Source organism: Girardinichthys multiradiatus, chromosome 12, assembly GCF_021462225.1.
Source record: "Girardinichthys multiradiatus isolate DD_20200921_A chromosome 12, DD_fGirMul_XY1, whole genome shotgun sequence".
Classification (NCBI taxonomy): Eukaryota; Metazoa; Chordata; class Actinopteri; order Cyprinodontiformes; family Goodeidae; genus Girardinichthys; species Girardinichthys multiradiatus.
In genome coordinates, this window is record NC_061805.1 from 15,049,479 (window position 1) to 15,063,268 (window position 13,790).

General features: G+C 40.0%; 1 protein-coding gene across 10 annotated transcripts in view; it reads right to left on the minus strand.

Moving 5' to 3' along the window:
• Positions 1-13,659, minus strand: part of ep400 (E1A binding protein p400) — a 41,147-nt gene extending 27,488 nt beyond the window's left edge. For 9 of the 10 annotated variants that reach the window (XM_047380960.1, XM_047380959.1, XM_047380956.1 and 6 more), the window contains exons 1-20: positions 13,491-13,659; positions 9,729-11,062; positions 9,321-9,428; positions 9,119-9,203; positions 8,754-8,873; positions 6,765-7,147; positions 6,131-6,421; positions 5,597-5,782; positions 5,351-5,491; positions 5,193-5,265; positions 4,888-4,925; positions 4,730-4,787; positions 4,556-4,645; positions 1,725-1,838; positions 1,432-1,619; positions 1,175-1,352; positions 941-1,077; positions 657-826; positions 305-479; positions 52-188 (exon numbers count right to left, since the gene is read on the minus strand). In XM_047380960.1, the coding sequence (XP_047236916.1) occupies positions 52-188; positions 305-479; positions 657-826; positions 941-1,077; positions 1,175-1,352; positions 1,432-1,619; positions 1,725-1,838; positions 4,556-4,645; positions 4,730-4,787; positions 4,888-4,925; positions 5,193-5,265; positions 5,351-5,491; positions 5,597-5,782; positions 6,131-6,421; positions 6,765-7,147; positions 8,754-8,873; positions 9,119-9,203; positions 9,321-9,428; positions 9,729-11,030 (3,974 nt within the window). In that variant the 5' untranslated portion in view covers positions 11,031-11,062; positions 13,491-13,659. The remainder of the gene's footprint in view (positions 1-51; positions 189-304; positions 480-656; positions 827-940; positions 1,078-1,174; positions 1,353-1,431; positions 1,620-1,724; positions 1,839-4,555; positions 4,646-4,729; positions 4,788-4,887; positions 4,926-5,192; positions 5,266-5,350; positions 5,492-5,596; positions 5,783-6,130; positions 6,422-6,764; positions 7,148-8,753; positions 8,874-9,118; positions 9,204-9,320; positions 9,429-9,728; positions 11,063-13,490) is intronic. The other variant, XM_047380958.1, reaches the window with a different exon arrangement.
• Positions 13,660-13,790: the final 131 nt, after the last annotated feature.

Sequence of the window (13,790 nt, forward strand, 5' to 3'; positions counted from 1 at the left end):
ATTAAATTTATTTAGATGACAAGAAGATGATTATTCAGTAACACATCGCACCCAGGCTGCGTAAGGATATCCTCATAAAGGGTCTTCTGTCTGTTTGAGAGACGGCACTTGAGGATGTGCTCGTACTTCTTAGGAAGCTGTTTCTCTACATCCCTTTTAGAGCGTCTCAAGATGAATGGCTGGATCATCTACACAGCAGCACAAAAGAGTTTATTCATATGAAGTATGTACTTATGAATTATAGGAGATAAAAAGCACAATTGACCGTTTTACAAGCAGAAGAACATGTAGGGACAATACACACCCTGTGCAGGCGTATGACAAGTTTGTGGCAGTAGTCCTGGTTCTCGTCTGTGTCTGCCTCAACAGGAAAGTCTGAGTAAGACCTGGTAATTCCTGGCAACAGGAAGTGGATCATGGTCCAAAACTCTTTCAGAGTGTTCTGCAGTGGAGTGTGGATAAGAAGGATCCTTTGCTCACTGGAAGAACCACAGAAACATGTTGGTGATGATGCAGGAAAATATCAAGCGAATATGATTAAATAGAGACAGTTTGTACAAACCTAATCTAACATTTGCATAACCATGTACCCCCTTTATTAACAGCTGTGCTCATTATAAGACAAATATATATATTTTTTTCATGAATAAGCTCACCTTCTGAGAGCAAAGATAGTTTTCCAGTGCTTTCCAGTCATGTTTTTGATAAGTTGCACCTCGTCTAGAACCAGATGCCTCCATCTTTTCTTCAGAAAATATCTCTGGTCTTTCATCAGCAGCTTGTATGATGTCACACACACATGGAAGCTGTTGGCGTCACCCCATAACTGCAGAGCAACAATCGAATGATGCGTTACTACATGAAGAGCCACTTAAAACTAAACAGTTTATTTATGATGAACACTGTCATTCATGGGTCTATAATAGACAAACAAACTAACCATTCGCTTGTATCTGCGCTCCTTTCTGTTGCCCAGGTAAAGAATAATCTTAAGGCCAGGACACCAGCGCTTGAACTCTAACTCCCAACTTAACAACTTGCATGTCCTTACTAGAATTAGATGGGGTCCCCAAATGCCTGTAGAGAAAAATGTTGTTTAAAATGTAAATCTATGACAAACAATAACAAATAAATACTATAGTAAAATCAAATTGAACTATGAACAGTGACATACCCTCCTGACCAGCTAAGTGGGCCAAGTAAGCCACCGTCTGCACAGTCTTGCCGAGGCCCGTCTCATCAGCCAAGATGCCATTGAGCCTTTTCTTATAAAGGTTTACCAGCCAGTCCACACCAATCTGCTGATATTCTCTCAACAACCCATGTAACAAAATAGGTGCGGGGCTGCGGGTCTAGTGAGATAGATAGTGTTATCACTTTAAAATAGTAGAAATATATGTTTAAATGAGTGAAGCGTTTTCTTTATCTTACAGATGACGTGACTCTGTGGCTGCCCTTGGGCAGGAAGAGTTCTGTAGCAGCTGCTACTTCAGCAATGTCTCTGCCAGCCTTTCCTTTAGTGTTAGACGTCGATTTATCAGCACTACGTTGTTGGTCCATGCTAAACAGAGAGTCAATTACCACTGCTTCAGGTGAACTGCTTGGGAAACAAACCATTTCTGTAAAAGAATGGATGTGAAATGGTTAAGTGACACCACACTGCGGTGAGTGCAAAAAAATATCCCCAACTGAAAGCACTTTAACAATTTCAAATACAAAGGCACCTTCAGTAACTTCCACATCATCCTCATCAGTATGAGGACTAGGCTGAGGCCACTCAAAATCATCAGCATAGGCACCAGCATACTGTCTCTTTAAAGCATCCAAAGACATCTCAGCTGAAAAATAGAACAAATAAAGTTAAACAAAAACAGGCAATAGGCTAACATATGTATAGCATGACTAAAAATATTAATAGGAATATTACAATACAAGTACTTTTTGACTTATATTATGAGCAGTGCTAGCATGTGGGCTATTACCTTAGTTTTACACATGTAATAGCACTTCCTGTGTTAAAACTATAATGCTAAAACATGAAACAGTAAACGAAACAGCATGAAGGAAACCGGTGCTGCATGCAATGTTAGTGTCTTTAGCTAATAAGGTCCGGCACTTTCATCCCAACTGGACTCAAGCACAAACAAGTATAGTGTTTAGCCTACTGTTAATTAAATGATGAATATTATTATTTAGGTTAGGCTAGATTAACAAAAAAAAAAAAAAAAAAAGGGAAATGCTTGGAGAAACCTGGGAGAACAAAAACTCCAAACAAAGCAGGAACTTTTGTTTCTAGGGGACCTCTAAATTCTGAGACACCACTGTGACTCAGCCTCAGACACCCAGAGTACAATGACTCTCACTGGTAAAATAAACCTCGATTATTGTGGTAATGACGGACTATGGAAGCAACATGTCTGAAAACATATTATTTTTAAATTTGCTTATGTTTAATTCAAATTTGAATAAGGGTTAGATATATTATAGTTTTTAACATCACACCAGAAGTTATTTTTACTCATTTATACAAGAAAGATGACATCAGTGAATGCCTAAACACAAGATTGGATAAACAGCATAAAGATATTTTATTTTAGTAAAATTTGTAGAAAATGTAGTAAATTCTTTTGCAAAGCTGGTAATAATTAGGTAACAATAAGAACGGGTGTTGGATGTACTGTCTGTTCAACAAGTGTACTCAAATGGAAATACAGGAAATTGTTTTAGATGAATGACTGAAATAAATCGTGTATGGACTGCTCAAAAAAAATAAAGGACTCAAATAACACATCCTAGATCTGAATGAATGAAATATTCTCATTGAATACTTTGTTCTGTACAAAGTTGAATGTGCTGACAACAAAATCACACAAAAATCATCAACGGAAATCAAATTTATTAACCAATGGAGGTGGTGCAACGTGACGTTGGTGGATGGGGCGAAACATGATGTCCCAGAATTGGATTCAGGTCTGGGGAACGGGCGGGCCAGTCCATAGCTTCAATGTCTTCATCTTGCAGGAACTGCTGACACACTCCAGCCACATGAGGTCTAGTATTGTCCTGCATTAGGAGGAACCCAGGGTCAACCGCACCAGCATATGGTCTCACAAGGGGTCTGAGGATCTCATCTCGGTACCTAATGGCAGTCAGGCTACCTCTGGTGAGCACATGGAGGGACATGTGGCTCTCCAAAGAAATGCCACCCTACACCATTACTGACCCACTGCCAAACCGGTCATGCTGAAGGATGTTGCAGGCAGCAGATCGCTCTCCACGGTGTCTCCAGACTCTGTCATGTCTGTCACATGTGCTCAGTGTGAACCTGCTTTCATCTGTGAAGAGCACAGGGCACCAGTGGAGAATTTGCCAATCCTGGTGTTCTCTGGCAAATGCCAAGTGTCCTGCACGGTGTTGGGCTGTGAGCACCACCTCCATTTGTGGACGTCGGGCCCTCATACCATCCTCATGGAGTCGGTTTCTAACTGTTTGTGCAAACACATGCACATTTGTGGCCTGCTGGAGGTCATTTTGCAGGGCTCTGGCAGTGCTCCTCCTGTTCCTCCTTACACAAAGGTGGAGGTAGCGGTCCTGCTGCTGGGTTGTTGCCCTCCTACAGCCTCCTCCACATCTCCTGGTGTACTGGCCTGTCTCCTGGTAGTGCCTCCAGGCTCTGGACACTATGCTGACAGACACAGCAAACCTTCTTACCACAGCTCGCATTGATGTGCCATCCTGGATGAGCTGCACTACCTGAGCCACTTGTGTGGGTTGTAGAGTCCGTCTCATGCTACCACGAGTGTGAAAGCACCACCGACATTCAAAAGTGACCAAAACATCAGCCAGAAAGCATAGGTACTGAGAAGTGGTCTGTGGTCCCCACCTGCAGAACCACTCCTTTATTGAGTGTCTTGCTAATCACCAAAGATTTCCCCCTGTTGTCTATTCCATTTGTACAACAGCAGTGAAATTGATTGTCAATCAGTGTTGCTTCCTAAGTGGACAGTTTCATTTCACAGAAGTTTGATTTACTTGGAGTTATATTGTGTTGTTTAAGTGTTTCCTTTATTTTTTTCAGCAGTGTATATATATTTTAATTGTTTTGCCAGGGGAAGACCACCATGTGTCAAACAGGAAATACAAAACATTTTAACAAATAAATAAATAAAAAATATATACAAACAAACCATATACCCAGAAAGCTTAGCTTTTGCCAAGACTATCACACTGTCCTAAATGTAACGACAGTTGTCCACATCTGTGCAGAAGTTCGAATATTGACTTAGACTCTGTATTTCTAGTTTGACATCAAAGTCCCTGACTGAACTACTACACATTTTATAAAGTTGTGTATAGGGGAATATAAAACAAAAATGTTCTCAATGTTAATCCTCATTCGGTACATAAGCTTAAAAATATTATCAATATTCAGTGTATAACAATGGATTTCCATCTCCTTAAGGTTTTTAGGAAAAGTGTTTTTTTAAGTGCAAACACACATGTGCAGTCAAACAGCACATTTCAAAATTTCTAATGGGAAATTATAATCACATACCATCTTTTGCGAGGTCGATCAATTCTGCTTTGTGGTCTGTGTCGCCTTCAATGACCTCCTGTTCCTCTATGGTGCCCTCTTCATCGGTGACTAAAAAAAAAATACAGACTTTGAATAATCTTTAATTGTTCTGCTTTTATTTTATTTTTTCCTTACACAACACACAAAACTAACCCTCTTCTTCCACCATGGATAAACTTGATTTTCTCTTTCTACCAGAGGTGGTCGCCTCCTATAAAATAAAAAAGGGAACAAAAATTAGTTTTCATCACTGAGAGAAAGTTTATCCAGGATGAGATACGCAATAATTTAAACGTCAGGGTGGCGCCTACCGTCTTATTGACTTTTTCTTCTGCTGACTGACCAGACACTGGAATGCAAGTCAGAACATTTTGTTACAGAACGTCACCGGTGAGATGTTTTGACAAAGCTCATAGTAGCACATACCAGTTACACTGCACTCAGTGGCATAAAAATTGCATTTTTGCAATAATGTGTAAACTGCATTCAGTGTCTAATACAATATAGCTAAATTCTGTCAAAAGGAAAAGCACCGTGACCAATATAAAATAACTATTAAATAAAGTATACAACAAAAATATTAAGTTATTACAAGTGTTTGTTAGATGTAATGTACCTGTTGCTTTTTGTAGGTTAAGCACTTTAAGCCTCTTCTCATTGATTTGAAACTGGAGTTTAATTTCCACAACCTTAAAAATAAAACCTTTTATTTAGACTGGTTAAAAACACTACTAATTATAAATAAGAGAAATTCATAAGTATTTAAACACTTACCTGCTCAATGTTGGACCAGAAGAACTCCACCTCTCGAGCAATTGTACTGGCAATTTGACGAAGATGAATTTCCTTTTGTTTCTGTGATCTTTCTTGACTTTTCTTCTGTTCTTGATGGTAACGAGCACATGTACGAACAAGCTATAAAAGAAGCACAAAAGACAGGTTCAAAGAGCCATCTTCATGTTGTTGCATCTCTTGTATTTTGCGCATGTTCTTAATTTCATATTTTGTTTGGTGTTAAACCTTCTTTGCAGCAGCCTCCTTCCATCTTCTCTCCTGAGCAAAGTCAGCTGCCATCCACTGCATCTCCTCCAGGAGGTAATCCCATTGGGACTTTGGACGTGATGCTTCCATAAGCTTGGGGAGCCTGCTGACTGACCACTGACCCTCCTTCCTTAGCTCAGAGATGCGTTGGTGCACCTGACTCTCCTGAAATACAAAAAGCGCAGAGAATATCATATAAACTGAGGTCATCATTATTTCATCCAGGCCAAAAATGACTGAACGATGTCATCTGCTAAACAGCTGGACTTTTATTTTATGCCTATCTATACGTCTAAAAAAAAAGGAAACAGAACATTTACAATGTCACTTTACAGCTCCTTCCTCAACATTCTTATTTTTAAACACATGGAAGAATGTACTCGTATTCTTCCAGTAACATGGTTCAAAATGACATGTTTTGGGGAAACAAATAGCAGATTACTACTTACGATCAAACCAGAGGTTTAGACAACATGAAAAGATTTTCATTACCTACACCTTTATAAAACTCACCAATTTGGCCTGCTCCACTTGCTTATCCTGGGAACCTTCCTGTGGGGACTGACCGGTCGCATTTTGGCCCAAGCCTATTTTGACAGCAGATATGCCATTGGTTCCTGTCAGTTTAGACGGGGTTCCTGGGTTGGAGCTGACAGGACGGAGAGAACCTGCTGTATGAGCAGCTGGATTGGAATTAGTGGCAGACACAGGGGCAGGAACCACAGATGTTATTGATACTGAGTTGGTCATAATCCGGTGAACAGGCTGGTTTGGATCGGTACCAGGGCGAGCAAGTGCCACCGTCTAAGGAAAATGGAAGAAAATGAAAAATGTATTGAGGACGATTTGCTGATAGCAGCCCCTCAGTCTAAATACAAATGAAAATGCCAGCTTTGGGTCTTACTGTCAATCTAATTATAAGTAAATAATGGCAAGAAGAGTGTTAATACATATGTAAACTATATAAATATAGCTGAGTTTTGTTAGATATTACAAACCCAAGATAATCAAGGTTTGAAGTTTGTCAGAATTGTCCACATGTCATTGCATCCAAAAGTAGATTGTATCCTCCACCTCTAGTCTCTTAAGACACAACATTTGCAGAAAATATCCAAAGACTAATGTTGATTGTTCCACACATACTGACCGCTTGTCCTGACTGAAGAACTGTCTGGGATTGTTGTTGCTGGGGCTGCAGCTGAATATGAACACTTGGTTGCATCTGCTGCTGCAGCTGGGTTTGAAGCTGTGTGTGGGTGTTCACAGCAGCCAGCATGGGCCCGCCTCCCTGCACTTGGATTTGCACACCAGGGTGACTTGAATTCTCCACTAACTGAGCCTGCTGAGAGAGGGCCATGGGTATGCTTGCCATCGGTAGGGCACCTTGAGGCAACCTGCCAGGTAGCTGAGGAGGAGGGGTATGTAGGCTGGCTGCATTCTGTACAGGTGGTCCTTTGGATGGGTCGTACTGTTGCTGGTTCTGCTTCTGTCCTGATAGTTGGACTGCTTGAGGAGTAGGTGGCATACCGCCTGAATACATGGCAACCAAAGTATAGAACAAAGAGTAGTAAAGAGAGCAACACAAAGAAAAACTGTTTAAAAAGAGCCAAAACGGAAATATTTACATCTTAAAGTTTTTCATAGATTTTTCCTAAAAAAAAAATCAAGTGTTTGGAAGTTTTCCCTTTAAAATTATTTGAGAGACCCTTGAACAGAAATTTGATATTTTGAATCTAATGGCACGTGATCATTTTAAACGGCTGTGTGCACTTTAGAATTCAGAGCTCTTTAAACCTCTGCTTAATGAACTAAATGTATTCATTAACAGTAGAGTACTACTGCCTGATGATCAGAGCAGAACTAATGAAACTCATACAGCAAAATGATTACAGAAGAAATGAAATCAATATGAAAATCTACATGTCTCTCAAATGAAACACTACTTTGATCAATGCAAAACCAAAACACTGCATTTCAAATGCTGAGAGAATGTTGTTGAAAACTTAAAAAACATTACATGCAATAAGAGGTTTTAGAGACAAAATCTGAAAACAAACACAAAAAGACCTTCTAGAAATTAAAGGACAGCAAAAAGAAAGGGGAAATAAAATAAGAGAGCAGACACTCACGATAACAGCATATGTTTAGCATGCATGAAGCGATGTAAGTGCAGAAACCAAGGCATCTGGATGCCTCACACAAAGACAGAGCACAAAGGTGAGCAAAAGGACACACATGGGGTTTTGCAGACAGCAGGCCTGAGCAGAGCTGTGCACACTAAAGCAGCACCTGCCTTACCTCCCTGCACGTCACATCACCTTGCCTAGACGCCATCAACACCTGGCCCTGACACACCCACATCATCACAATCGCAAAAACCTGTGCCGTGAACAAAACTCCTCCAAATTATTCCCCTCTTAATTAGGCTGAGGGAAAGAAGCCAAGTCAGAACAAGATGCAATGAGATAATGTGGAAGAAAACCAACTAAAGATTCAGATGAGATAAAGACACTCCTGAAGACTGATGAAAGATGACTTTGAATCCGTTTTAGGGGGTACAGAGATGGACAATGGGAGACAGACTTGTGAACGCATGGCAATGAGAAATCAAAAGTGTCAGGTGGATTCTTACAATGGGGAAAAACTCGCAAAACCCATTGCAAAGTGATAAAAATCCCAAAGGGTTCCCACTTTCTGTGATCCACCTCCAAATTAAATGGAAATCCATCAGCATGGGAAGGTCTGTCCAAACAAAAATGACAAACAGGAACAAACTTCAGAAAAGAGGAGATGAATTACGATCAGGTGAACAACAAGAAAACCCAAAAAAAGGAAAAATAAATCTTAAGACATGGCATCTTCCCACTGAGTGGCTACTCTTCTTCAGAAATGGATTGCCTTCTTCCCCATTTATCCTGACAGAGAGAGCTGGTGCTGGTACAGCTAAGCCTGAACTTCCTGTACACTGCTGAAAAATCCAGCAGATGGATGAAGATCAATTTGATGCGCTTCTTGGAGTTTGTTTGCAGAAGATAAATGTTGGGATTCACTTTTTTAAATCTCCTTAGTCTGAGGAAAGGCTTAGGTCCAGCAGCATCGAACAGAACACACAACGGCCTGGTGGTAGGATTCCTACCTTGCGCAGTCGGCATTAGCTGCTGAAGTGGAACGCCAGGTGATCCTAAAGGAGCTACACCAGGATGTTGGAAAATCAGCCCATGGCGACCAACGTCAATCCGTGGCCTCTTAGCCTGATCTGGGATTTAAAACACACAATACCCTCATAACGCAAAAAAGGCACTCGAGTAGTGACCTTCCGATAACCTTACAGGTCACCTCTCCTTCCTTCGTTTAAGCCTTCAACACAGAGCGCTAGTAGAAGATGCCAAATATCTAAAAGCAGAAGCAATTAGAAGGAGAAAAGAAAACAAACAAAAACAAAGCAAACAGGGGGAAACAAAGCAACATAAGCAAGACAGGAGTCTACAATTCTTGCCCTACCTGTTTGCACCATAGTCTGTTGCCTCTTAAAGGCATCCATGTCTCCAGGGTTTGTAATGGTGCCTGAAGCCGCCCCTGGATGTCCCTGCAAAACAAGGTTTTCAGTAATTAGGTTGCTAATACCTGGTGTAAATCAATTTTAACACAATTGTATAAGAAAAACTATGCATGTAGTTTTTAAGATCAGTCTTTTCTTTATCACCTGAAACTGCTGCTGGGCAGAGAAAGCCGCAGAAACATTCGGAGGGAGCTGTGTTGCTATGGCAACTGGTGTCACTGCTTGGCCATCCTTTCCAGTAACAACCTTTACCTTAAGAAGACAAAGAATCGAACAAAGCACAACGTAAATGGTTTTCTTCGTGGTCTTAGCTACCAATTAAAACTATTTGTTAGAATGACTACAATGCATAGAGAAAAAAATCTGATGCTGGACACCCCTAACATTTATTTGATTATCTGAACAAAAAAAACAAAAAAAAAACCCTCCCTCAGTGTTTGACCTGCCAATCAGAGGGGGTCAAAGGAAAGTTGGCTTGTTCTGATCTCTGACCGCGTGATTAATGAATCTTTAGTGAACACCATTTAACATTATATCAAGACATTATGATACCTCGTCATTAATAACCTCCGACTGTTCTTCTTCTTCTTCATCATCATCAAGATCCAGGTCATTTTGTCTCAGGTACGTATTTAAGGGATGACAATGCTTCTTCTTAAAAGCATGATAGTCCATGATATTCCCCTGAAGATGCTGCAGAAAGAAAAGTTCAACCATGTATTCTTTAAACATTTCCTTCAGGCTCTCCATCTTCTTGGTGTGGTGCTCCAAGCACTGCTTTCTCAGCTGGGAGATCTCAGGAGTAGCAGGAGCGATTTCCTCTAACTTCTTGGGAATCTGTTTCTTTATAGAAGCAGTAGTCATACTGGAGGGTGCCAGAGGATTGTTGGTGATCCCATGTTGTGGACTAGTAAGGGATGGGCTAGAAGGTGGAATGGAGGAGGGTATGCTGAACGTTGCTGTAGCTGTGGTTCCTACTCCAGTAACCACACCTTGTGCGGTCTTCTCAAAGACCATTGGACGTCCCAGCTGTCCTTGGATGATATTACTAATCTGTGGAGGTAGGCTGGAAGTGGTGATGTGTCCAGGGCTACCCAGAGTGGGCAGTGCAGTACTAGTGGCAACAGGACTTTGAGGTCCAAGGTGGTGGATGGTGCCACCAGTCTGAGAATGAGGTTGAGAGAGCCGACGTTCCCTGACACAGCCTGGTGGTCCTGCTGTACCAAGTTGTACCTGGCCAGATGCTGGGGCAATCTGGGCAAGTCCTGTCCCCTCCTGATAAACAAAGTGACCTCCTCCTGATTGGCTGATTTGTCGCATTATCATGCTAGCATCAACATTTGTTGTAGTGCTCTGTCCACGCACTCCCAATGCTGTTGCAGGAGCCCCTGGCCTTGTGACACCTTGTAAAGTGATTGGGCTATGCTGAGTGGGACTTTGGGGTTGAATAGTTTGGGGCACAGGTGACGTGACTTGAATGTAGGATGGAGCATGCTCAAACCTCCACTGAGATGTACTGTGCTGGAACCCAGGAGATGATGGATTCTGAATGGGGAGTGGGGTTAGAGTGATTTGCTGATTACCAGTCAGTCCCACATTTTGCAATGTGATGTTCACATTCTGGCCTGTGACTGGGCTCCGACTCATGATTATCTGATAATTGGGTGACTGAGGGGCTGAAGGGCTAGCGACAGAGGAAAAGGTGGTCACAGGAGACTGAGGGTGGCTAACTGTAGTTTGTTGTTGTGTAGCTGCCATGGATAGCTGCTGCTGCTCCTCAGCTTCCGACCCAGAGACAGACTTGGATTTTTGGAGCTGTCGTTGGATATTCTGTGATCCACTTCCATGGTTCATTGCTTGACACTGTTACTATGTGTGAACACGATCTATAGAAAGGAGACAGTAAAATAAATGTCAATTTTTACCCAAGAAACATTAAACAAAGATCCCCAGACAGATAAATATGGTTTCCCGTCAAGGTGTTGCCTTGTTTCAGAGTGTACAGGCGGTCTACACAGCTGGAATGAAATAGGCTGCTTGATAAATGCTATTTTTTGACAAATTTATCACAATATACACTACTGTTCAAATGTTTTAGAATCACTTTCTCATTTAATGGTTTTCTTTTTTAATGGTTTGTGCATAGATTCTTGCTGAAGGTATCAAAACAATGAATGAGCATATATGGAATTACATAGCAAACGAAAAACTGTAAAATAACTTTAAATATTTTTTATATCTTAGATTTCTTAAAATAGCTGCAGTGATGTCTGAAATATTAACCTTTGGCCGTCTCTCAATGAATCTCTGGAAAGTTCTTTCAAGACTCTTTGGAAAACTATTTGAGGTGACCACCTCATGACGCTCATGGAGAAATTACCAAGAGAGCAAAGCAGTCATCAAAGCAAAGGGTGGCTGTTTTGAAGAATCTAAAATATACAAATGTTTAAAGTTATTTTACAATATTTTATTACTATATGATCCCATGTGAGTTCACTCATAGTTTTGTTGCCTTTGGTGAGAATCTACAATGTAAATAGTCATGAAAATAAAGACACCCATTAAGTGAGATAGTGCTGTATCACTGTACAAAAAAGCAATATCTAATTTGCAGAGATTGCTTAGAAATATTTGCATACTAATTAAGTGCCACGCACTTCATGGCAAATTTATAATCGCTAATTGGATGGATTGGCTGTCATCAATCTTGCTTCCCACAGTTAAGAATGATTTTAGCAGCAGAGTGAGGAAAGTGTTGGTTTATTGTAACCAATACTTTTATCTCAGTTTTCATCAATAATATTATAAATGCATGTTTCTCTAATATTGTGCAGCCCTTGTCCAAATGTACCCTGACCCATCACAAATAATTTCTTAATTTGTTCCATTTGCTGAATTTTCAGTTACTTTAGTCGGTATGCCGTCCTCTCAAAAACCTATTCTTGTTTGGTATTAGTATCAAATGTACAAATACACAGTATAATTTACAGCTTTTCAACAAAACAGGCAAAACCAGAAGCTTTTTCAATGTTTTGTCTTGAAGATGTCTGGCACATTATTTCATTAACAATTTTAAATTTAGATTAGCCACTACTATTGTTTTTAGTAATGTGATGACGATTGCTCAATTCTTCCCCATACCCAAAAAAAAAGAAAGAAAAAAAAAGACTTTGTTCAAGAATTATTCACAATGTCCAACAATATGTATTATGGCAACATCTTAAATGAAGCTTAATTTTGCCAATTTTTTAAACGATGGTGTTTTGTTTTTAGGTTACAATTTCTTCTGTTTTAATTTAAATGAAGACATAAATTGCCCCAGAATTCTACATTTTAAATTGCTACAATAAACTTAAGTTTTACCCTACATGTATGAGCCTGGTGTCATTTGAAAGTCTTTTAATGCTCTGTGAAAGGAAATTGTTTGCTTTAGCATTCAATCCTTGAAAACTGTTACAAAACATACCGACTTACATTTACTCTAAAACATATGACTTAATTATACCTCTTAATGCTAAAATCAACTCTTAACCCTCAATGAGTGCTCTTTGTAAGCAAATAACTGTCCAATTTAGAGGAGATTGTAGAGAATATTAGGGGTGACTGCTGAGGACACTTGACTACAAATAATAAAAATATAAATTGTATTTCTTCTGGCCTTCCTACAACCTTTACACTGTAACTGATTTTCAAGAAGCTTTACATTACATGTTTGCGTTATAACCCGTCTTGACATGTTTGTGCAGTACAGGCACAGTAGAAAAGAATAAATTTCAAATTATGAAAATAACACCGGTCACAAAGACGATACACGAGTATTACTACCGATGAAGATTTGACCATAGCTGTAGGTATAGTATTTATTTACCGTTATGAGATCTGCGACTTGAACACTTTCCTCTTTTTAAATATTCAACAACGAATGAACCATTTACGGGTAAGGTTTTTACATGTGGACATACAGATAATTGCAGCCGTCCAAAATATATGTAAAATGCTTTATACAACAGTAACGTTGACAGCACTGCCTGCTCCGGGGCGTAACGCTGGATAACGCTATCTTGCAATGCAACAATCAGAGATAAAAATGTCTACTCTAAAATAAAAATACATGCAAACAGTCACATTTTAGCCAAGTCACTACCATACAATTAAACAAAGTGCTCTACTGTGATGTTTACGATTGCATAAACTGCCATTCAGTATTTAAAACGACCGTTTCTACGGAACGCGTGCTAGGTGTTTAGCTTGTTTTTGCTAGCAGGCCAGAAGCTATTGAATTATTTCAGAAATCATTTAGACTTTGCTACTTACACGTATGGGGCTTCTGCGTTACCTTCATGAGGTCTAAGTCATGTTTGCAATATGTCAAAATCTTAAACGAGAATTATTCCATGAAATATTACTAACTAGTATCGCCAGCCGCTTTTTAATGTTTTGAAGCTAGGGTAATTTCATTCAGCAACATGGCGGCCGCCGCGACCCTCTGTGACCCGGATGTCATTCCACTGTGACGTCAACGAAAAGGAGTATAACGATAACCGGCTTTACCTTAAATTTAAATAGTTATTTAAGAAATATATGTAAAAAAAACACACACACCAAAAGACTAAG